The sequence below is a fragment of the Sciurus vulgaris genome (genome assembly GCF_902686455.1).
Source record: "Sciurus vulgaris genome assembly, chromosome: 9".
Classification (NCBI taxonomy): domain Eukaryota; kingdom Metazoa; phylum Chordata; class Mammalia; order Rodentia; family Sciuridae; genus Sciurus; species Sciurus vulgaris.
In genome coordinates this window covers 107206273-107233098 of record NC_136469.1, presented here as the reverse complement: position 1 = coordinate 107233098, position 26826 = coordinate 107206273, and the positions used below count along the sequence as shown (strand labels likewise).

Genomic DNA, 26826 nt, shown 5'->3' with positions numbered 1-26826 from the left:
AACTCAGTGGGGCTCTAAGCAACTTAGCGCAAACTGTCTCAAATTAAAAATTAAGAAAGGGCCAGGGATGTAGCTTGGTGGTAAAGCCCTGTGTTCAATCACCAGTACATATGAAAAAAATTAAGTATATTAAGATACTCTAAATTACTAGTAATGTAACCAAATAAAATCAACATTCAAAATAATAGCATATGTTTTACTTTTGAAGACTGAATTTTCCAAATTTTTATTCTATTGCATGATTAAATGAGAAAAGAAATAAGCATTGGAAGTGACCTGACATATTTTCTGGTTGAAGCATTTAATAATGATATAAAACTGGCCTTGTGAAGCATTAACAACTACCATTTCTCACATTCATGCACTACAAAACTTGTGATTAAAAATAAAACTTAGGTGAATAGTCAGTTGATCTACAGGAAAATTTATTTCACTGTGTTATATGTACAGGTACCTTCTCCTATTCTGTTAATTTCTTGTCTTCCAGTACAGTCTTCTTAAAGGAACTAGTTTTTGAAGTAGGTGCTGATGATTCTTTTGTAGATTTGTGTCATTTGGTGTTCATTGTGATATTTCAATGTCTTCATGGTAGATGAAAACATGGACATTATCTTTGTATATTACATTTTATTTATCAACATTCTTAAAAACAAAAATTTGGAATTTAAAATCTCATTAACATACATTTTCCTTTTTTTGAGATCACTGATCCTGGAAAGATTTATTGCAAAATTAGAAGTTTTACTTGATGATAAAATATGCATTTATAGTGTACAATAAATGTAGGAACACTATTAAAAGGGCCTTCATACTACTGTATATGAGCTTGAGAGCTGCATGTGTCTGCATCAATCACCCAGGAAGATTTCATGTGCCCTTAATCTATAATGTTTCACTAACTCCACTTACTGGCATCCTTGCCCTGGAGGGCCATTGCATCTTAAAAGTCTACACACAGACCAAGCCACAGTTGGTTGGTAACCCAAGAGGACAATAAGTGGAACAGCATCTGATACTTTGCCCACCACGACCTAAGACCAGAAGGAGTTAGCTTTTGTAGCTCTCCTGAGATGCCAAATGTCCCAGGTCATCTTGCTTTGTTTTTTATTAGTAAGTGTGCTACATGTTGTCCTTAATAGAAAAGTATTTGTTGTGTTGTGTTTACAAGGGTCAGGAAAACAGAAATAAGTTATTGTTGTCTAGTTTGACTGTGTGTTAATATCAGTATGGTGAATATATTTCATAGATACCTCAATAAGACCATACCAGAAATCAGAAGCAGAAGTACAGGAAGTCAAGATCTAATAAACCCACTCTGACTTATTTTAATGTAAATGTGAAAGCTATTTAACAATTAAAAAAACTAATAAATAATCTATTAAGACAATATACCAGGAAACAAAGAAAACTTTCTTTTGTGTGGTATATTTCTGTAAGTTTGACACCTCCAGAACTCTCCAAAAAAGGAGTGAAAAGCCGTCCCATCTGACAAGATTTCTAATGTCTACCAAAATATAGATTTTGTTTACCTCCCTGTCTCTCACATTCTTTCAAAGCTTAATCTTAGAAGTGGAAAGGGCATCCTGTGCTTATTTTCCTTTTTATTCCCCCTCCCCCATCTTCAGAATACCAACCCTGTCACTTTTTTTTTCTTTTTTTTTCAGGTAGATCTCTTGCAAGAATTCATGTTGAGGAATGGAGTGGTTGAAAATGTCTAAAGGAGATTTATTTTTTCAATTATCAGGTTAGCTATTTTCTTCTTAATGGGATCTAAGGAGAAAATAAGGCAGAGAACTAGGAAGAAAGCAGAAAGGGAGAAGAATATGCCCTACCTCTCAAGAGACACTTAAAAAGACTTGGAGAGGTAGGAATAGGGAAGTATTTGTAGAATATGGAGAAAAGAATTGGAAATAAAAAAGGACTTTAAAAAGCATGTTATTTGTGCATACCTTATGGTGTTTATGAAACCAAGATAAGTAAATTAATATGCTTGGAAATTAATTTTAAATTTCTGTGTACTCTGTTTGACAATACTGAAACTCTGTAATTCCATTTAGGTAAAAATAGAACAACCAATGGAATTTAGAGAAATTTTCATGAAATAAGAAGTTTAAGTCTATGAAAATTATCTAGGGGGCTGGGGTTTTGGTTCAGTATAGAGTGCTTGCCTGGCATGTGTGAGGCACTGGGTTCAATTCTCAGCACCATATCTAAATAAATAAAATAAAGGTCCATTGATGACTAAAAAATTATTTAAAAAATAAATAATGAGCTATTCTAGAGCTTGTAAAAGTATTTAATTTGTGATACCATTCTACACAGCCCTATAGCCCGACCATCCACATATAAGAGATTCTACTTCATATTTCCTGGCAAGTTTTTGTTTTTGTTTTGTAAACCCATGGTTTGCGAGTTATTTGACAGAACTGATATCTCTATTTATAGCATATGAACTGCTTATTTACATAGACTCTAAATTTATGAAATTGAACCTCAAAAATGAAATTCAAATTTGCCTAGTTTCAAATTGCCTCTCAGTTGGTTCATTTGCCAGATCACTGTCAACTCTGGAGTCAATTAGTTAATTAAAGGGACAGTTAAGAGCATGTGTAATATTAGCAAGAAAGATAAGGTATTTTACTGTCACAGTCCCATGGATCAGAGTCCCTTGACTTCAGTTGTGCTGCTGTGTTTAGGTAAGGTACAAAATTGAAGCCCCTCTGCTCTGTTAATTCTTTTGTACTGGAACCAGAATGACCACTAGTTTCTTCTTAGAGAAACATCTGTGACCCAGTTCTTCAGACTTACTTTGTTATAATTGTAGAGACATGTATCTTCTACAGATTTTATTCAAGTATAAATGGTTGTTCTATATCTGCTCATTTGAATTGATATTTGACTATTAAGTAGTTTCAGTGAAAAACAATTCACCAAATAACACAGGCCAAAGGGAGATAATAGTATGGGTTATAATTCTGTATTAATTCTAAGGCTAATTATTCAAAGATCACTGATCTTTGACCTCAGTGTGGATAATATAGGGCCAAGGTAACTAAACTCCACAGAGGTTTGTTAAATGCCAAGATGTGAAATGATGGCATTCACTAAATGAATAATGTCAGCACATTTGAATTCATTGAATAATGTCAGTATATATGATGATTATAGATAAGCACAATCCTTTAATATTTCTTCAATTGAAATGAGGTTTATATTCCCTCTCCTTAAATCTGAGTGGACTATGAAACTACATTGACTAATAAAATATGGCAGAAGTAATACCTTGCCTGTTTGTGTGCTGGGCATTAATAGACATGCTTTTACCTCCTCCTCTCACTTAGAATGCTTATGCTTACTCTGTGGAAAGCCAGTTGCCACATAAGTTTGATTTCTGAGCCTGCCATGCCATGAGAAAACCCAAGGTAGCCACTTGGAGAGAAAGATCTTGAAGAGTCACTGCTGTTGGAACACTATCAAGTAAAAACTTATGACTCCATCTTTGGCTCTCATTTGACGGCAACCACCTAACAGACCCCAAGTGAGAACAACCCAGGTGAACTCATAGACCAATGGAAAAAACAATGCATTTTTGGTTAAAGCTATTTTAGGAGTTTTTTAAAGCAGCAATAGATAACTAGAACAATACTCAATATTTATTGAGCATGTAACTTTGTATCAGATACTTTTCAAAATGTGTTCAAATGCATCACCCAATTTAAACATCAAAAACACTATTCAAATAAGTGTTTATCTTTAATTCACTTATGAAGAACCTAAGCAGAAATAAGATTTAAAAATATACCTAAAACTATAGACCAGTAAGTGATACTATGAGTCTATAGCCCCTGACCACCACTATAGCAACCTACCTCTTGGTAGTAAGCAAGGTACTATATTGTCACCTTACATATTCAGACTGCAGTATTTACAGTATTATGTGGGTGTATATGTGAATGTTTGCTTAGTAAGTTATGCTAACATTTAGCAAAGGCATCAAATACATTTTCAATTTCACCTTACCAGCTAGTAAGATATATGAAATTTACAAACTTGATTAAATTCAAGCCATAATATCTAGGATATAATACCTATGTCATATGCATATAATTCAAATACTTCTATAACTCCAGACCTACTCCCTCTTAAAAAAGGAAAACAGATACTACCTGAAGAATCACTTTCATATGATTTCCCACTGATACAATACTATTAGCATAGACTACACAGTCTAAAGATTAATGTTGAAAGACTGAAAGTCAAAGAAAACACACAATCACATCTATTTTGCTCTTGAAGTGTTTATGGCTAAGAGGAGTTAAGAATTCCCAAAAAGGAATGCATATTTGGACAATATATAAAATGAATCATGTTAAAAAAAAACTTAAAATTTTAATCTTGCTTTCTTACACCTTAGATCCTTATAGTCTTACCCCTACTCTATTTTTTATTTCCACAGCTTAATTTCTATTTTTAACTTATTATTACGTAATGATGAAAAGATTAAATTTGTATTCTAAGGAAGTCATCTTTTATTAATCAGGTAGGGGAAATGAATGGTGTAGTTTTGTAAGTATCTACATTAAAAAGTAGCACAAAATAAAAATAATTAGATCAGCAACAATTTGATTTTTGTCCCCAGCAGTACCATACTAAATGTCTATGCTTTTGTGCAAATAGCTCAGAAATAACAACATAATTTTAAAACAGAATACATTGGTAACAGAACCCAGGAAATCAATGAAAAGTTGGGGTTTTGATCTTGTCTTTGTCTCAGTCAAATGGGTATGTTAAACTTGCAATAAAAAGTTGTGAATTTGTGATTCAAAAATATGCTTATCCATCCTTAATCCAAATAGTCACTTTAGAAATTAAGAAGATATGGTACCAAATAATCATAATTTCATATTAGAGGCCCCACAAAAGAAATGTGGAGGGTTTAGGAAATGCCATGAATTAATTCTACAAGGAGAATCAAAGATGTTCTCTATCAGTGGGGTTATAAGTACTGCAATTTACCAGAGGATGCCAGCAATACAAAAACAAAAGAAAGATAATACAGGTAAAACATTTATTTGACATGACACCAACTCATGGCCATGCAGGATATGTTCAGAGAATTTCATTTAGTCCTAGGTGGAAGGAAAGAATAAAAATGACCTAGGGTTAGAATGTGTTGGGCCTTGAATGTTGTGAGAAAGAATACATATTGTATTCTCTCAGGTGATAGAGAATCAGCAGAAACTCCAAGATAAGTGTGAAATGAACACAAGTGTACAATAGAAATATTCTGACATCATCATATAGAATAGGTAGATCTGAAGAGATGAGACCAAAAAGCCAAAATAAGGTCAACCCTTGAGTAGTAATGCAAGAAGTAATTGTGTAATGGAAAATGGATTATGTATCACTCAACTTTTATGACAAATGCCAGCATTTTAAATCTGTTCTTTGAGGAAGGTATTTGAATAATTCAGTTAGCACAGTCTCTAAAGGGCATTTTCAGTTCTATGTATGGTTTATTCTTAGAGTGGCCAGAAGGTATAATTCTATTCACAATGCAATCTTTTTCAAAATAACGAGCAATAGCTTTTCCCTTCACATTTGCTTTTTTGGCTGAAAGAAACATTAGACCTAATCTTACTTATGAGTGAAGAATATATTGTTCTCACTTATGAAGGAGGATTATGTATTATATGATATAGTGGTTGGAAAAGCATGAACTTGAAATACATAAAAATAGAAAAATGGCTTCACCTCCATTTTGCAAGACAAGGGGAGAAGAAGATTTTTAATCATTTCTCTTTGTGGCACTGGTAGGAACAACACAAGCTACAAAGGAAGGAGTTTTGTTTACACTAAGGAGAGAGTAAGCAAAATGTTGGAAACTAAAGTCAAGAAAGTAGTGGAAACACAGTCCAAATGTTAGCATAACAGGCCAATTGAGGTATATTCCTCTGTTAAGAGCTCTTCACATCTTGTTCTGTTTGGTTTTCAAATGATAGATACTCGTGGGACATGTTGACAACAATATTACAGAAGCAGACATGTGAACCTTGCTTAATAAATGATCCCATTGATTAGCATTTACTTCAATGCTCATGACTCAGAATCATGAATCCATTTTCTTAGAATGCCGAGTTGATAAATGTTACCCTGAAGACTTTTTAAACGTGAATGTAATCCAAACCAATGTAAAATGCATGATATTATTTTACATTCTCCAGAATAAAAGAGAGAGCATTTAAAAATTCACATGATGGATTTGTATTTGACATCAGCAAAACATGCTAGAATATAATAGCAAGAATTTCTTGTAGTTTTTCTTGTGAGACATTAATTTGCAGAATTCAGGGAGGGTAATACAGATTAGGTAACATCGTAAACAAGTTAACAATTACTGAACCACCTCAAGGTTTATTTTCATAATCAAGAGACCAGCAATGAGATTTGGCTTCCAATTAGTCAAAAAGAAAATTGACCTTTGACTATTACATTGCTCCAAAATGAGCTATATAGAAATTATTCATAGAAGATTGAAATAAAACAAATAGAACCAGTATAATTTAAGCAAATGATTTAATCCAGTTTGAAAGGTTATTTTACCATCAAGTCTTCCATTAGCTTATTTTTCCTACAGCTCTGTTTATGCTTCAATTTGTGGATAACTTTGAGTTTTTAAATTTTGACTTTCAACTTCTTCTGTATTAGCTATACTTCTCTATTATCAACAATGGAAACGAGAGGCAGGGAGTTTGAGCTAATTCAATTGGAAAAAAGATCTTGTAATCAATAAGACCTTCAGAAATATATGTGTGTGTGTGTGTGTGTGTGTGTGTGTGTGTGTGTATACATATACATATATATATACATACATATATAAAACAAATAAGCATGTATTTGAATATTAAAATTTTAGTAAAAATTATCTTACTAGAGTAGGAAATCATATATAATCAATCAAATACAGTAAATATTGAGGGAATTTCCCCAATATCATACAACAAGTGAAAACAAAAATATTTTCTACATTGTGTTTTAATGCTGTGTACATATAGGACAGTGTATTGTACAGTCTGTGGTCCACATTTTTCCTTTCAGGTACTTTCTCTTCTTTAAGAGATATATCAAAAGGCTGAATTTTTTCCTTCAGGAAACAGTTGTATCAGCATACTATATTCAAAATGTTCCATGGCATATCATAAGATGTAAAAACAAAAAGAAAAATTTCATTAAAGAGAGTTGTACTGTTCAAAATGCTTTATCACATCAAAATAATTGCTACTAATACTCCAAGCTAAATATTGAAAAGCAAGAGCTCATGTATTTTTATTATACATTAATCTTATTCCATTTCTTAGAAATTTACTTTGGTCTTCCAAATTAGGACTAAGTCACAGATTGATTGAAATATTTGATTAATTCTGGGTTGAATCCATCAGAAATACACAGATTCAAGCACACATGCACACACCCACAAACATGCATCTACCCAGACACACACTTGATATCCCATTAATAAGTCAAAAACCACAAATTGAAAGTGTTATGATGTCAAATCAGATATCATGGACCCTGTAAGTGTTCTTCATCCATGTTACCTAGCAAGAATTGTTCCAGCTATTAAACTTGACAAAACTTCAAACTAGTTGATATTGGTCATTCAGACAATTACAGGTCAGTGAAAACTAGGAATATTCAGGATAGCGATAGGGTTTCAAAAGTGAACTATGTCAGACACAATACTGTGACCAATTTATTAGAAGTCTATTTATATGCAGAAAAAATAGTACTTAAGCCAAAAATATTCCAAAGATATTTGTTTATTGTTTTAAATTAAATAGAAAAAAAAACATTAGAAGATATAATGTTCTATATTTTAATGATTCCAGAATTTAGCTCCAACATATTTATCTTAAAATACAAAGTATCTGTAATTAAATTTTATTGACATTTAAATCCTTACTATTTTAAAGAATAACTTTCCAGTGAGAAATTGAGACCTGAATTATTCCACAGTACTATGCTTGGGTATAAACTTCGTTTTAAGGAGCACAAGAAGTTTACTACCATGAGTGGTCATTTTAGCTTTGAGAAGCAAGGGAAGTCTGCTTAAATAGAAACATTTAAAAAATCATTTCCTGATAAATTATTTTAAAATACTATAACAACACTTGATAATATCCCTTTTATGAGAAAATTTTGAAAGTAAAGTCATATGACAATGTGCTCTGCTCCTTGATATAATGGACCATAGTAATCCTTCTACCAAGAATAAAATCACCAATTTCAGGGGGTGATTGCTAAAAGCTTAAATTATGCTTTGTAGGAAAATCCTATTCTCCATGAAATTAAAATACCTGTATCTTTAACCAAAATTTGAGTCATTATAAATACCATATTTTACATTTGCTATTCTGATTCAGAAAGAATAAGAAGCTTGGAGGACAATACATTTCTTTATGACATGAAAACATATGCATTATTGTTATTCTTCTGTCCTAAGGAATATTTTCAACTATTCAACTTAACAATTTAGAATTATTTGGGAAAAGGAGGAAGGGAGTTAACTTTATTTATATTCCTCAGTTTGTGCCACACTTCAACTGAAAAACCAAAGAAAATCTTTATTTCTTCTCAGGTTCTCAGCATTTTCAGCATCAATGTAATTATTAGGGCTTTCCCTTCATTAAGGATATAACAGTGGAAAATTTAACCTTATGTTTCATATTCTGGCTATTCAATGTCAATATTTAATGAAAACTGGATTCTTATTCATTTTACAGTAAAACTGTCTTAAAATCCTGCAACTTTCCTTATCAACCAACAATAATTTGTCTCTTGAAAAATGAAAGCTCTGATTTATTGTATACTTGCAGTAGAACACAATATACATAATCAATAAAATGGCAAGCCAACGTTCTGCACTGTATCTGCAATATTGGCAAAGAAGAAATGCAGACTACAGATCACAAATATAAAAACCTGAAACAGAATATGTCAAAGGTTAACTGCAAAAAATATTCATTTTCTTTCATCAGAGTTCCTTTTCCTTCACCTGAAGAGATTGTGTTTTCTTTCAATTCCAAGCAACAATTAGTATGAGCATTAGTGGAAATGTATAATTTGCATATTAATTTGCCTTTTAAAATAATATTATGTAATTGGCAAAATAAAAATGTCTTATGGAACACCATAACTTTTTTCCATGTATATGCCAGATTCTTTTAAATGATACTATGGTAAGAATAAAAATGAGACATATTTGGAAACTTTTTAAAAAATGAATTCAGTAAATATTGCCATTAAAGAGATGATGTAGATGCATATTGAAAAAATAATTGTTCTTCACATTATATTCATACACATTACATAAAGTATAAGGGAGAAATTTTTGTCAATACCAATCTACATCATCTCTATTTAAAATAATATTTTACTGACAGTATTTGCTTATTCTCTTTGATTACATAGAAAATCTCTTTGATTACATAGAAAATGCATTAGAGGAAGATATTTCCAAAATAGGTTATATCTTAAAGCAATTAGATTTATACAGGATGAGTGGAAATGATAAAAACAAAACTCCATGAAAACTAGATGAAGCATATATAGTAGAAAAATCCAATGAGTGTAATTTGTACTAAATTTTAGTGCTTAGTGCAGAATATATTTAATTTATCCTGTATGCTTTATGACCAATTCTGCCATAGCCTGGGAGCATCTACTGACATTTCAAATACATTTGTGCAATTATTTTTCTCAGGTTAGTATTTTCAATGTAATTAGTGAATTCATTGATAAAATATTACTCTTGAAATTTTATGCTTTCTTTCATACTTTCATTTTTCCATTTGAAATAAAGAAGTTGGTCACTAGCAAAAAGAGGGCATTAATATTTTATTCAACATTTCTTTTATATTAAAGATATGCATTCCACTTATTTTCTATTGGTGATAGAGAAAATCTATACTATCAAGAATACATAAACATTTTGTAAATTTCCACTAAACTTATCATCATTTTAAAGTACATTAAAATTGTTTGTCTTGCTAGTGAAAAGAATTATCACCTCAGTGATCTATCAATAAACTGAGGGACAGGAAAATATAAGTGGAGTACCAAAATTAGCACTGAGATTGAAATACATGACTGAAAACTGAAGCCTAGGAGTGGAAAACAAAAAGAAAAAAGAAAAAGAAAGGAAAGCAATTTCACAGGAATGAACTCTGGGATGCCCATAAGGAAAATTAAGAAAGATTACAGAAATATTATCCAGGAAAACAAAAGTTTCCTTTTATTTAGGAGGTATTTATATCAGTTCTTGATCCTTCCCGGTATTATGATGTATCACATGGCTGATTTAATCCAGATTTAATCCAGCCTCAATGCATGATTCCAGTGATAACTGATATGTAGGCAAAATCCACTTAGCTCTGATTTATCATATCAGTAAAAGATAGTCTGGCCAACCCCTGATCTAATGGAAATACAAATGAGAGATAGTGGTTTCATTAAAGATGATGAAATAAAAGCATTTACAATTCACTCCTCTCTTATAAAGGCCTACCAAAAACAAAACAAAACAAAAAACCCAAAAGTGATGAAAAATTGAGAAAAAAAATTAAAACCATTTCCGCAATTAACTAGTAATTGATAATAAACTATGATAAGTAGCTTTCCAATGGGGAGACACTTGAACTAATAGGAGAAACCAAGTTGACTGGTCCATATCTTGGGCAGGATATAGGTTTTAAAGTGTCATGATCTTGAGATGTCCTCCAAAGATGATCTATTTGGAGTTGCCATGAGAAAGAGCATATATGCAGGCAAGAGAAAAGTAAAATCTTCTTTCATACAATTCAATTATATATTCCCAAATGGTACAAGATGGGAGTAGAGGGGAATAAATGGCTAATTATCTACATATGATAGTGTCTGCTGGATTATATAGAAGGAAGGGGGAAAGGAGAGAGAGGGAGCAATAACCACCAGCCATAAAGACTTAGGGAAAGTAAAACTGAGAGAGTTACACCATGAACTACAGACCTCTGGATGTCAAAAATAGAGAAAAAATACGGTCTCTGGGAAGAAGATAAAACAGATTTGGGGAGGTGGGCTTGACATCTGAAATTAAAATAGCATCTGTGGGTTGATATGACTCACCCTCCCACCACGTCCCACACTGTAGTTCAGTAAATAGCTGACTGCATTCAGTGATTAATAGAAAGAAACCAACCCAGAAAAAAGGCAGAGGTAAAAAATGATCCCACTAATAGAAAGAGTGAGAAGTTCAAAGAAGACATAATGTCTTCAATAAAGGGAAAATAAACAGCAGAAAAGACAAAAAATGAAATGATAGAGCAAAAGAATTCTTGAAATAAAAAATTATGTTAAAATCACATTTGAAGTTATAAAATAAAATCAAAACAACTGATAACTCATTTGGATATTTTCAACAAAAAAATCTTAAGATAAAAAGTAATTATGAATAGGTACAGAGATAAAAAGAAATTTAACAAAATTAGAATTTCTAAAGAAAAAAATATACAGACATATAAAAAGGAGAAAAGGTTCCTAAAAAAGGTTGAAATCTGGGATTAAAAAAGTATAGAGCCCCTAAAATACCTTGCTTTGAAGAAAACTATCTAAACATCAACAACTTCTTCAGTTTCGCCTTGGTATTTTGATCTTAAATTTAGATAAATTCAAGTCAATTATTTTATTATTTAACCAGCAGCACATATGGCATATTTGGCTCTTACACTTATAATATTGTCTTTTAATTAATCTACTCTTCTATACAAACATATCTACACAAAGGTATATGACATGATATTCACAAAGTGTTAATTTCTGGGTAGTGGAATTTTGAAATTGTTTTAAAATTGTGAATGCCTTTATTTCTAGTAATCATGTTTCATTTTAAAAAGTACAGAGAAATCACTGGAATTAAAAAGAAGGTGAAATGAAAGGTAAAGATTAATTTAAAAAGGAAAAATGAAAGATTTCAGTTGTTTCACTACTCTAGATTCGTGGGCTTCCCATCCACAGAGCAATCGGATAATTCCTCTAAAACACAAACACAAGAATGTTAAAGTTCTACAAAATTCTCAACAAAGTGTCACGATAATAGGAGTCATGTCCAACTTCTAGCAATTCTCAGAAGAATTTTCCCTAATCCCACAGTGCCAGGTTTTTCTAATAACAACTCTGATTCCCCTGGATTCATGCTTTCCTGATTTCCCTCTACCCATCCCAAACTATTTGTAGTTTAAGTTTTCCTTGACCTTTCTAATCTCCATCTTGTCTCAGGCTTCAAATGGTGATAGAAATGTGCTTTCATTTATTGCTTGTTTATGAAAGTAGAGTGGAGTGGGGGTCAGAAGAACACCAAATTATTCTATAAATTTCACTCCTATATCATCTCTGTGAAACCTTCTGTTATCACTTTATTTTCTTCCTTATCAGTAAAGTTATGAAGTTAAGAATATCATTTCTCCATCATCTACATCAGTGCTATGCTGAGAAATATTAGAGCTGGAGGTAAAAAAGAAACATTAATGCTGATCTTAAAATTTGTATATTTTTTATCATGGATTTTTGCATTAATTTTTATTTTTTAAACAATATTGATTAAATATTATGATTAATATAGGTTTTGAGATCCCCATATATGTTGGTACCTGAGGTGAGCATCACCCTAATCTTTGCCTTTCTCTATACTATTGAAGCACTTAATTGTACTCCCTAACTATTTGTCTGTACATCTATCATCACTGCTAGACTGTGACTATGTCCAAAGAAAGGGACTAATTTTGTCTTTATATACCTAAAAACCAGTATGGTACCCAATACTGGGAAGAAGCCCATTAAATAAAGATGAATAAAAATCCAGGAATATGCAATAACCAATATTCTTTCATGATGAAAATACCCAATCTAAATAGAGAATCTTGCTGGACACAGTAGTATAGGCCCTATAATCCCAGTGGCTCAAGAGGATGAGGCAGGAGGATCACAAGTTCAAACCCAGCCTCAGCAACTTAGCAAGACCCTAAGCAACTTAGGAAGACCCTGTCTCAAAATAAAAAAATAAAAAATAAAAAGGGCTAGGGATGTGGCTCAGTGGTTAATCCCTGGTACCAAAACAACAACAACAAAAGAATCTGTTTTTCTTTTTTGATTATAAGGACACCTTATTTTGAAGTAAGTCATAGTTTAATGTTATTAAGCAGAAACTTTTTTTCCAATACTTGTCTATTTATGACTCAAAATATTAAGTGTATGTATTGCAAGGATATGCCTGCCTTTACTATGAAAGTCAGAGAATGTTAAACACTTTAAAAACTCTTCAATATTATTTAATTCTTCCCCTACCTGTTATAACTAAGAAATTCCCTGTTATAACTAAGAGTTCAAGAGAGGTTGACTTGTCTAAAACCACAATACATGCAGAATAAAATCAAGTGACCTATCTTTTCAGTGCTTTTCCACTAGAGATGATTCACAAATCTAGAAGAAGGGATCATTGGAAAACAGAGGACTAGAGAGTGGAGATTTTGCCCTTCATACAGAATTACCAATGTATGGATAAAATAAAGCACTAACAACTTTTGCTATTTGTACTGCCTAAAACAAAATCATTACTAAGGTGAAGTGATTGAAAAATGACCTTTCAACAGTTCGTTCCAGCTTTTATGCTTTTATTTTTGTCACTAACTTCTCTGTGACTCATTTTATCTATTAAAGAAGGTGACTCTACTCTGCCTACTTTAATTCAAGATTTGTGAGGTCCAATCTAAAATGTAGGCTTTCTAAGGACTCTGTGTATGAACAAATGCAAGTCATTTTTAACTGTGGTTTAATCATGTAAATATATTTTTATACCTAGTCATGCTTGGAGGAAATGAAATGATTATGCTGCAGTTAGTGGCCAACTTGGATTTGAAAACTGGATACAGATACTGTACTAGTATAAATGAAACCATTCTGAATTTCATCTTTAGAAGACAGATATACAAAAGCCCCATTCTCAGTCAGTACTATTATTCTTTTTCAAAAATTATGAGGAGTTAGGGAATTCCCAAAGTATTCTCATGAGATTTTCTAATGATGAAGATTCATTGGCTCTTCACAGGAGTGTTTTACTTTATGTGCCTCTGAATTATTAGGAAGGCAGAAATGATGATAAAAGTGAAAATCACTGAATGAATTTGATGGAATTTAGAGAAAATGAAACACACATTATTATTAACATTGCATGAAAGTGAAACAGTCCCTTTCTGTACTAACAGGTAGGCTTTCTGGTCAATTTATTCTTTGAATAAACAATCAAGAATTCTTGGTTAAGTTTGTCCTATTTGTTTGGCCACCTGATTTATTTTTAAATCTTCATATACTAGAGTAAGAAAAAAAAAAAAAAAAAACAGTAAGTTCATCTGGATCTCTGATCTACAAATTTAAAGTTATTTACTTTTATCCCCTTAAAATCTACAAAATTTAAAGAAGAATTTTCTTTTTTAAAAAAGGAAGGAAGCCAGTAAAATATTTATTAAGAATAAAGGAATAAAAAAGCAGAGTAAGTTTTCCTTACCAAGGAAATAAACTCATTTTGTTAGAATAGTGAATGATTAGAGTTTCAAACCGTAATTCCAAGCACTGACCTCAAGGCCAGTAATCTACATTCATAAAATAATTTATAAGCTTTTTGGTGCAAGTACTCTTTATTAAATATTTACATATATACAGATTTTACTGGGTCTTATTTTATTAAAATCAATTTGTAAATGAGGGATTTGGACTGGATGATTTCTATAGCATCTTTCAGCCTTAAAATGTATTGATTCTATGAAATACCTAGATATAGACAAGAAGGAATTCTCAAATATGATTCACAATTAATATCTGTGACAGTTTACAGGGTTCATATACAACTATTACAAGGCAATACAATAACAAAAAGTTGATGCCAATTAATTTATGTAATTTCTTTTCTAAAAAAATAAGAGCTCTTGTCTGCAAGGTGGCTATTCTATCAAAACATTCCTCCAGACACTAACAACACTTTCATTCACACACACCTAGAGCAGATAGAAAGAAGTATAGAAGAAAATCTGGAAGTAACACTATTGCCAAAGAAACCCAACAGACCTGAATTGAGCTGCATAAAACAGCTGCAAGAAATTCAATTAAGTTGTTATGCTATGTAATAAAAAAGAAAAGTCAGTACATGAAAATTCTGTTGAATTGCATAACAGTGTCAGGGGATCACACCCTGTGGCCATGAACTTTTTTTCATTTCTTTCCTTTGCAGCTTTCCTCGTAAATTACTCACCTTCGTTATGAAACCTTACCAAAACTCCCGGAAAACAAACACAAAATCTAGCTCAAAGTACAGAACTGTGGACACAAAAATGTCCAAAGATTAGCATTTCAGCAGCTAATACAGATCCACGTTGGGAAAAGAATCTAAAAAGGCTTAGAGTTCTTATTTCTGAATATTCTGTAATTCTGATCAAATTTGGTGACCCTTATCAAATTTGAGACAGGTAACCTATTAGGTCTTACAGTGCCCAGATTTTTATTTTCAGATACATGGTGCTTTTGTCACTTATGAGCAATCTGTACCACATTTTCATTATATTTTGCAAACCACTTGCTGAAATTTTACTAACATTTACTTATCTCAAAGTGGCTATGTGAACAAATATACCTGTTATCCTCTATCAATGTAGGAGAAATAATATTTTGGATATGATGTTAGACTCTAACTAAATTTCCTTCATTAAAGAATGCAAAATCCTCTGCTAGGCTATAGTTCTTCAGCATGCATTGACTGTTCTACTACTTTAGTAATATTGTAGGTAACTGAGACAGAGCTTTCCTAGGAGACAGTGTCTAGGAGTGTGCCTGGAACACAAGAGGCTTTAGGCTCAGAATAAGTATGCAGTGAGTAAATACAGTACATACCTGAATGAGCTACTGTGAAAAATAATTCATACAAGGAGTTAAACTTTGGCTCAAAGCACAAAATTTCAAGTCAACCATTAAGTACTGTTTGGCCAACACATGAAAGGAAACACATTTTCCCTGGTCTACGTCTTTGTTTTTGACTCCGCAGAGGGTTCACACTATTGATCAGTGTTTGTTTTCTTCCATTTTCCTTTCACCGATGTTTCATTTAACAGGGAAAATCCTTTTCTTGCAGGTTCTAAGAGAATCTCCAAAGGTCACTGCATATGACATCAAATAAACAATTCTGATTAAGGGCAGTGCCGCTGGGAAATTTAGGGTGGCTGGTTGATATTCATTGGGTATTAAAAGTGTCATAGTCTGTTTTCAAATTTCAATGCAAAAATATGCACCACATATCTCTAACGGGCCTATTTCTCTTGTTCCATCTTTTTCCAGGATGGTCTGTATTCCATCTAATTTGAATGCTGAATAGATCCTTTTAAAACCCTCTTTCTGAAAAGAAAAATGGTTCACTTTCTCTTCACTGAGGAATTAATTAACTCTCCCAATAACTGGCTTGTATTTTTTTAAATGGAAAAATTTTGTAGAATTTTTATTTTAGTAAAGAATAATTATCTTTAAAAACATTTAAAAAGATAGTCTGCATATTCATCATCTTTTAGGAAACTACTATAGCAACAAAATTACATTAGACTTTCTGATTTCTCCATAGTGTCTTTAGATAAATAGACAACCCAATAGACCATGTTAAATGCCCCAAAAGTGACTGGAAAGAGAATACGGGCATATTTGTCTATTTTACTTGTGCCAGATCCAGAAGGTGGAGGAGCAGGAGGAGGAGGAGAGGCCGACGACTTCCCAGAAGCCCCTGTGGTGTTAACTGTGGGCTTAATCCGCTCCAGTCTTGACCCAAACACTCGACGAGTAGAAGCAGATCCGACTGAAGTTTGTCTCAACACACACCCAGTTCGACTAGGAGTAGAAGAAGGACCAGATGGAAGTGCTCTTGCAGCAGATATTGTTTCGGCTGCATTTGCCCGGCTGAATGGGTTTGGACTGGAAGCTAAGTACGACTTAGATGTGGCTTCAGAGGATTCTTGAACACCTGGGGCAGATTTGCGAGGATGGTTTCCCACCTCAGTCCTGTTGCCAACATCAGATTCCGAGTGGACCAAGGCATTTGTTCTTTTTCTCATGTTCAAACTGGCATTTGTATTCTGAAAAGGTAGTTTAAAAATTTAATTGGTTATGTAACTTTTTGTAGATTTCTATAAAATTTAAAGGAATGAAAACACACAAGTCATGTCCACAAAAGAAATCTTCATTAATCTGCTATAGCCACTCAGCTTAATGTAAACGTTTTAAAATATGCAGCAAAAAAGTATATATTTGAAAGTATGAATCAATATCTTCTATTTGAAAATATGACCCAATCTATAAATAGAACTAAGATATTTAAAGAAGACTAGATTGTTATTACTATAAACTAGATTTATACTTAGCTTTAAAAGTATATAACTATAGTTATACAAATTCTTTGTTCAGTTTTATTACAAATAATTATTCTATAATATGTCATATGCCTTTCAGAGTTTTATATATGTTTTTATATATGTTTAAGAACTTTATTTGACCTGCACAAAATAACAATGGTAACATCTATATGAATATTATGGTTTGGATATCAGGTGTGCACTAAAAAGCTAACGTGTTAGGTACTGCAGGGATATTCAAAGGTGAAATTATTATATTACAAGAACAGTAACCTCATCAGTGGATTAATCTATTTGACCAATTAATAATTTGAATAGTCTATTGGCTAGTAACTGCATGCAGGGGGGGGCATGGCTAGAGGAAGTAGGTCACTGGGATTGTGCCCTTGGGGATTGTATTTTGTCCCTGTCTCTCCCCACACCTCTTCCTGCTTCCTGGCTGCCAGGAGCTGAGCAGCTTTCCTCTGCTATACCTTTCCCATGATATTCTGCCTTACCTCAGGTCCAGAGTAATGAAGTTAGCTAACCACATACTGAACCTTTGAGACCATGAACCACAAATACACTTTCCTCCTCCAAGTCGTTCTTGTCAAGTATTTTGGTCACAAGAGACTAACAGCTAACTAAAACACCTGTGTATGACATTCCTTACTTTAAATACTTTAATTTCCAAATCCCTGGAATTTATTTTCATGAAAGAATCTTAGGCAATCACACACATTAGTGAAAAATCTAAAACTCTGACATATTTTAGTTTTCATCACAATTAACTAATAGTGAAAATACAAAGGAACATTAATTTTATTTTATTTCAAAAATTTATTTATTTATTGGCACCAGGTATTAAACCCATGGGCACTTAACCTTTGAGCCACATCCCAGTCCTTTTTATTTTTTTTATTTTGAGACAGGGTCTTACTAAGTTGCTTAGGGCATCACTAAGTTGCTGAGACTGGTTTGAACTTTGGATCCTGGGTCCTCCTGCCTTGGCCTCCCAAGCTTCTGGGATTACAGGCATGTGTCAACTGGAATATTAACTTTAAATAAGTGATTGTACCAGACATTGAAATAGCCTCAACAAATGGCTGCATAAATATCTGAATTCATACCATTGACAAATAAAGAGCATTTAAATCAAAATGTAATTCACCATTTTCAAACTATTTTAATTGTAGAACATGGCTATATTTGAGTAAAGTTATATTGTAAACCATTAAAATCAATTCCTCTCATAATTCAAGGGACACAATAAATAACTGTATAGTTCACTATAGATTGTCCATGTTATCAAGTAAAGCAATAGCTCAGATGGTCCCTAAGTAACATGTCTGACTTTAGAAAATAGTATAATTTTTTTTGCAATAATTTATCTTCTCTGATTATGTTTATTTCAAGTTATAGTAAGGTTATATCTTCTATCCCTACCATTTTGTGAAATAAATGGTGGGTGAAGAGGTAGAAAAACAGAAGAGAGAAAGAAGAAGCACAGCTAACAAACAGGGGACTGGAAGGAGCCAGCCTCAGAGGACAATTCATGGATAATATATAAAGTTGATAAATTGTATACAATTGATGAGAGTTCACTTTAGAAAGGAAGGTTTAGTCTACAAATATGTTTCTCAGTACCACACTCACTGAGCATTGTTAAAATTTTCCATCCATACCACATATACTTATGAATTATGATTTCAAGGTCGATGAGTTGGGAAAGAAAAACAGTCTCACAAAACGCAGAGCCAAAGCAGACTCTGAGAGGTTTAGAAAGCATTCTTCATGTCAGCTTGGAGTAGTCTTCTAAGCAGGCTGCAGCTGAACTAATGAGAAATTGTAGCCTAACATATGGCACCTAATTTTGGTAGAGACAATTGAAACCAAAATTGACATCAACCTAAAAACTAGAAACCATTACTTACTTGTCCTGCACTTTTCCTCTACATAGCACATTATAAATGACATCTAATCAATCCTCAGATTTTGAATCTCTTTTAATAGAAATGCATAGCTCATTACAATTAATTCTAAAATATTATCTGCATGGTTAAAAAAATAAAAAGGATAAGGTATATCCCTAAAGTTTAAAAAGTGAATACTAACATTTGCAAGACAACATACATACCCCCAAAAAACAATACAAATAAAACAAAAAGCAAAGTATAGTCAAAGGTCAAACTGAGATAAAATGCTAAGTATCCTAAAAAGAGAAGGGAAGACAGTGAAAAAGAATGAATTGGACACACAGTAGAGAATTATATATATTTTCAAATACAATCTGATGTTTTCCATACTGTCTTTGTTCACTGAAAGTTTGGCTGTCTTTGAGCTTTAGAAACCTGTATCTTTCTTAAGACTAAATTCTAAGAATTTGAAGACTTCTAGTTTTAGCCAAAATGGAGTGACGGAGGCTAATTTTACTCTTCTTCCTAAAACAACCAAAAAACTAGACAAAATATGCAAAACAACTTTTTTTTAAGACACTAGGTATTAGAACAATAATCATTGATAGAGAAGAAACAAACTTGAGAAGGTTTCCATACTGTGGTGCAAGAAAGGAGAATCCAGAAAAAAAATGGAAGATTCCATGAATTGAGGAGATGGATTTAACAGACTGGAGGACCAGAGTTCTGAGGACAAAGCAACAGAGAGAATGCAGAATAAAGTAGTGCTTCAAAATTCTAAAGGGAGTTCCATTTGGTATTTTGCTGAAACAAGATCAGTGTAAGAGTGTGAGGTAACTACCCAAGTCTAAAAAAGGACCATCTTAGAGGATTTGAGGAAACAGTATCTGATGCTTTCATTAAGCCAGGAATAATGCATAAAAATTCCCACCAGCTAGACTGGAAAATATCAACATTCATGTAGCATTTGGTAGAGTACTCAGAAGGTCCTGACCTCAGTATAGTATAAAATAGCTCTAAACATTGCCCTGGTGCTACCTCATAAATTTTAATAGCAAGACTAGAAAAGATGAAACTGTCTCCAGAACTTAACTGAACCATAGAACAAAGTACAAAAATATCTAAGTTGTTCAGCTTTCTAGACCATTATCCTATTACCCTTCTGGAACTTCCTAAAATCCTGTGAATAATGTTTCATATGACAGATTGGTTTTAAAATGGCACCAATTAATATCTACATCATGTCCTTTGTAATGTACACATTCCTCCTTCATCAGGAGATACAGTCCATGTCCCCACAAGTTTCCTTATGACTTTTTTTGGCCAACAATATGTAGTGGAAATGATGGTGTATCTTTCCATGTCTTAACCTCAAGACTTCTTGCTTGCTTCTACTCTCCCTTGAAACACTGCCACCACCATAAAAAACAGGCCTGGGAATCAATCTAACAAAAGAGGTGAAAGACCTCTACAATGAAAACTACAGAACACTAAAGAAAGAAATTGAGAAGAACTTAGAAGATGGAAAGACCATCCATGTTCCTGGATAGGCAGAATTAATATTGTCAAAATGCCCAATACCAAAAGCATTAAACAGATTTAATATAATTCCACTCAAATCAATATGCCATTCTTCATAGAACTAGAAAAAGCAATCATGAAATTCATTTGGAAAAATAAAAAACTCAGAATGGTCAAAGCAATCCTTAGCAAGAAAAGTGAAGCAGGAAGCATCAAAATACAAGACCTTAAACTGTACTACAGAGCCATAGTAACAAAATTGGCATGGCACTGGCACCAAAACAGACATGTAGACCAATGATACAAAATAGAAGACACAGAGACAAATCCACATAAATACAGTTATCTCATACTAGACACAGGTGCCAAAAACATTCAATAGAGAAAAGATAGTCTATTCATTAAGTAGTGCTGGGAAAATAGGAAATTCACATGTAACAAAATGAAACTCAACTCCAACTGGATGAAAGACTTAGGCACTAGACCAGAGACTCTGCACCTATTAGAAGTAAAAGGAAGCCCAAATCGTCATTTTGTCAGCTTAGGAAATGACTTCCTTAATAAGACTCCCAAAGCACAAGATGTAAAATCAGGAATCAATAAATGGGATGGATTCAAACTAAAAAGCTTTTTCACAGCAAAGGAAACAATAATGTGAAGAGAAAGCCTACATAATCGTAGAAAATCTTTACCACATACACCTCAGATACAGCATTCACCTCCAAGATACATAAAGAACTCAAAAAACTAACACCAAAAAAACCAAATAACCCCAGAATAAATGAGCTTAAGGAACTGAAGAGACACTTCACAGAAGAAGAAATACAATTGATCAAGAAATATATGAAGAAAATGTTCAGCATCTTTAGCAATTAGAGAAATGCAAATCAAAACTACTCTAAAATTTCATCTCACCACAGTCAGAATGGCAATTATCAAGAATACAAACAAAAATAAATGTTGGCAGGGATGTGGAGGAAAAGGTATACATTGCTGATGGGAATGTAAATTGGTGCATCCATTATGGAAAGCAGTATGGAGATTACTCAGAAAACTTGGAATGGAACCACTATTTGACCCAGCTATTTCACTCCTTGGTGTACACCCACTGGCCTTAAAATCAGCCTATAAGAGTGATACAGCCACATCAATGTTTATAGCAGCTCAACTCACAATAGCTGAACTATGGAACCAAACTAGGTGCCCTTCAACAGATGAATGGATTAAAAAAAATGTGGTATATCTAGCCTTAAAGAAGAATGAAATTATGGCATTTTCTGGTAAATGAATGGAGCGGGAGAATATCATGCTAAGTGAAATAAGCCAATCCCCCAAACTAAAAGTCAAATGTTTTCTCTGATATGTGGATGCTAATTCACAATGAGTGGGGGCTAGGGAAGAATAGAGTTACTTTAGATTTGGTAGAGGGGATTGAAGGGGGAGGTGTGAGAATAGGTAGAATAGGAATAAATCAGACATTATTACCCTGTATACATTTATAACTACATAACCCTTGGTATTCTACATCCTGTACAATCAGAAGAATGAGAAATTATACTTCATTATATATGATGTATCAAAATGCATTCTATTGTCCTGTATAACTAATTAAAACAAATTTAAGAATTAAAAAAATTATAAAAAAAAAAACAGACCTGGGGCAGTCTACTGGAGGATGAGAAATCATTTGGAGCAGAAATCCAGTGAGGCTATCACAGATCATCCAATAGCTAGCTATCAGCAGACATGCAAGTGTGTCTCATTTAAGAGAGATGGACAACTTATGTAAGCTTAACTGATATCAACAGAATTTCTCAACTGATCCACAGATAAGAGCAAAAGCAATATCCGCTGTAAGTACAGGACATAGTATAGTGGTTTGTGAAGCCATACTATTGTGGCAATAGAAAACATATACAGACTAATTAAATCAAGGGTCCCAATAGGAGTTGTTTCCAAATCTCACTTGTGAGGGAAAGTTTCTGGGACATTCTAGGATAATGAGGCTGACTTGCCCAGAACTAAGAGAGAACCCTTAGGGGGTGCTGTTGCCTAACTTCACACACTAGCTGAAGGACCAAGGTATTTTCTCTTGATAGTTCCATTTTTCAATAATTTCAATATTTCAGTACTGGGAGAGATTATAGTAATCATTTATTCCAGTTCCTCATTTCACAGTAGAGGAAAATAAGAGCAGAAAGGACTTGACTATTTGGAAGTCAGTGAGTTACATACCAAGTGTCTGACCTGCCACATGAACAGCCTCTTGACTCACAAGTGTGCAAGAAGCTTTAAAGAACATAAAAGGTATCCCTGTCAATTTGAGTCAGTAAAGTATTTGTGATAGCCAAGAATATGGTTAATAAAAAATATTCATGACTGAGATACTAGAAAAGAATACAGCATATCCTTTCAATGTCATAATGGAGCACTAATTAACAAGTCCACACAGGGATTATTAAGTCTCTAGGATAATTTAACCAAGTGTGATTTTGGTGTTTAATACTGGATTACAGTCCAAACTCTTCAAAGTTTACACGCTAACTTGTAACTTCTTGTCTAGCAGAGAAGACAAGTTATGGCTTTATTGCCATGTATATTAGGCACCTCTCTATTTAATTTAGCAATCTTATTCTAGTATTCATTTTTCAAAAAATGCTTACAGGTAACCATTTCTCAAAAAGTTTTAAGATAGTTTTCCATGTGTTTCCTTAACTAATTAAGGAATCAAGCAAATATTTCACATATGTTCATCCTATATTTGTATGAGCCACGTGTGTGTGTTTGTTGTTGTTGTTGTTGTTGTTGTGTTGTTGTTGTTATCAGGGATTGAACCCAGGCATGCATGGGGGTATGGGTATGACTCATCCTCATTCCTTTTTTATTTTTTACTTTGAGATAGGGTCTCACTAAGTTGCTAAGGCTGGCTTTGAACTTGAAATCCTCCTGCCTCAACCTCCAGGGCTGCTGGGATTACAGGTCTGTGCCACTGTGCCCAGAAAGTCAAAATTACACTCTGATACTATTTACTATTTAATTAGGTTTAAACAGCAAAGAAATATAAACATAGATGTGAAGAATATACTGAGAAAAAAGAGAGTCCAGGCAAGAGACAATATTGCTCTAAAATTATTAGCAGAAGAATTGACAAAGCAAGAAACTTCATGGGAATAAAGGAGGTAGTATGAACAATGTCACTAAGATTACTGTCTGAAAACAAAGATCAAATCTTTATATTTTCAGTTTAAAAGTGTGAATAAGGTCCTATAATATAAAGACTTTTATAAATTATTGTAGGGTAAAGCACACAGTAGGAATAAATTTCATGCTTGATAATTTGCATTGATGTGGATATAACACAGAATCAAGATACTTCTTCAAATTTTTATGATTTTTTATCTAGTCTCCAAATTATTATTTCTTTGTTTATGGGGCAGATGGCTAGAATATTGCAGGTTGTGCCCAAGGCATATAAATTATCATGACTCAATCCTGAGTCTGACTGAGAATACCTAACAAGTTTCAGTATTTTATATATTATTCCTTCCATAAAGGAAAGTGAAATTTGACTGATTTGAGACTTAACTCTGTGCTCTCTGCTAAATAGGCAAATGATACCCAAGTTATATTTGTACTTATGTCTCAAGGTCTAGAATGCAAAAAGTAGCTATCATTTTCCATGATGACAAACCACAAAAAATTTGAGGAATCTGTTGACCTAGCTGGCACAGAACTCACTAGGAATAATATTTACATAGCCTTCAAGTTTTGGAACAACTAATGTGTCAGTCAGAGTGATATTGTGTTTCATACAGAGTGTTGAGACTTCAGAGTCTCCATTAGTATTCAACAAACCCCTAGTGGTTCCAAATAGGAAAGGCACCTAAGCCTCATTTGAATTAAAAAAAAAAATATTTAGTTTGAAATCATTTTGTCATTAGTCACAATAGCCTGAAGCAAAGAAACTGGTGGGATAGAGATGTGAGGTGGCAGATTTAAACATTACCAACAAATTAAAGCATCAACAGGCAAATAAAAGCAGATCCAAGCAATTCGTCAACCATGACTATGATCTGACACAATTTCTAAAGAAGTATTATCAAACTACAAAAAAGAAAAAAAAATTCATCTCAACTTATTACTCTAGCAGCAAGGAGATAAAGTGACTAAGATCAGATTTGCAGAATGCAAGCAGTTACTTTCATATCACTTGTTTGAGAAGCTAATGAAGTTTAATAAAATGTAATTTAACTCTCCTAAATTAAAAACTAACAAGGCTAATAATGAACAGGTTTATCTTCCAGAATATCAATGAGTCATATACAAAAAAGTAAGAATCCAATAATGTAAAGACATTTATTCAAGACCATTGAGACAGAATTTCAGGGGTAGCCACCTATCTTATTAAAAAAGAAAACAAACAAGTATGGTAGAACAGCTGAAACTAAACCCCAAGGTAATGATTTACTGAGCACTATCAATAGCAGTTTTAGAAAGTGCTACTATGTAGAAATGAAAAACATAACCTCCATATAAACATAATAAATATTTCATAAATATTTACTAAGGGACTTTATCATATATTGAGCTCCAAATTGTAGAAATGAAAATGCTGAGTTCCCTATTTATTGTATTTCATTTCCTTCCCATGTTAGCCTTTAATTCAATGTTTGTATTTCCATAAGCTATAGAAATATTATTTTCAATATTAGGTCCTGGGATAAATTTATGCATTCAATTTGGAAATACCAAAAGAAGAGATCTTTAAAAATTCATTCATTTTGCCTTTACATATTTAGAACTGAAGGTTTAAAACATTAGGATTCCTTTGAGAGAGTGATTTTTGTGGTTAGTTGTGTTTCATAGTGATTCCTAGTGTTTCTTTTTATTTGTACATGTTCTGTATACTAAATATAAGGTTTCAATGTGAAACTGTTTTGTTGGAGACTTCACTAGTTAGAACAGAAGTTCTCAGCTTGGTCAAGTAGATTTCTCCAGAATGCTACATGGATCAAGCACAGAAGCTACTTTCACCAATGCTGCCAACAGAACCCTGGAGAAGGAAGAGGGCAAAGGAGACTCAACCCCACTTTCTCTAAACCAAACACTAAGATGAATGAATCCTTTCTACTAGATAAGGAAAAAATAGTACTCTAGTCATTTGAAGTGTTTATAAGAAAAATCTGGGAGCTATTTAAACACTCTTAAGTCTCAAGCCCTATTTGCAAAAGTTCATTTATTAGTTTCCAGTTGCTATTGCCAGTGATCCGGGGATCAGAAATTGGAAAACATTGCTAAATGGTTAGATTATAGGTCCCCAAATCAGACAGATCTGTATTCAAATGTTGAATTTGTTATTCACAAGCTGTTATTTAACCTTTTGAAACTCAAAGTGCTTCTGGCTACAGGATTAATAAAGGGTTAATAATGGTACTTTCCTCAAATGAATAAATAAGGTAATGCATTTAAAGCACTTAGCATAATGTCTAGCATGTGGTTAATATCAAATGAATATTAGGAAAAAACCCAGCTGAAGTCAAATGATAAGGCTCTGCCTCCGAAACAAAAAGGTATATCACTCAGAAATGAATCATTATAGGAAATGAAATTTTAGGAGAGAATTTTATATACCTATAAAATATGATGATCATTTCTAATAATCAGAAAGGCAGATGAACACTGAAGTCAAAAACTGTCTATGGTGAAGTTCAGTCAAGAAAAGGATATTACTAACTGAAATGAGAAATAAATACAAAGAAATAAAATACTGAAATGAATATTGGTAATAAACATGAGAACTAACACTATAGAGTAAATCCTATAACTTGTGCATAAACAAATATGAAAAGGGTTTCAGGAAAATATAGCAATATCAAAAACTACAATGGTTGACTTCCACTGAGTGGTTCTTCTGCACCTGTCACTCAACTTACAGGATTTTA

The 26826-nt window shown here is 32.9% G+C and overlaps 1 protein-coding gene across 1 annotated transcript in view; it reads right to left on the bottom strand.

The window, feature by feature from the left end:
- Positions 1 to 11570: 11570 nt before the first annotated feature.
- GABRA4 (gamma-aminobutyric acid type A receptor subunit alpha4) overlaps positions 11571 to 26826 on the bottom strand; it is a 68835-nt gene continuing 53579 nt past the window's right edge. Inside the window, exon 9 of the mRNA XM_079154079.1 lies at positions 11571 to 17192. Coding sequence (XP_079010205.1) covers positions 16659 to 17192 — 534 coding nt within the window. The 3' untranslated portion in view covers positions 11571 to 16658. The remainder of the gene's footprint in view (positions 17193 to 26826) is intronic.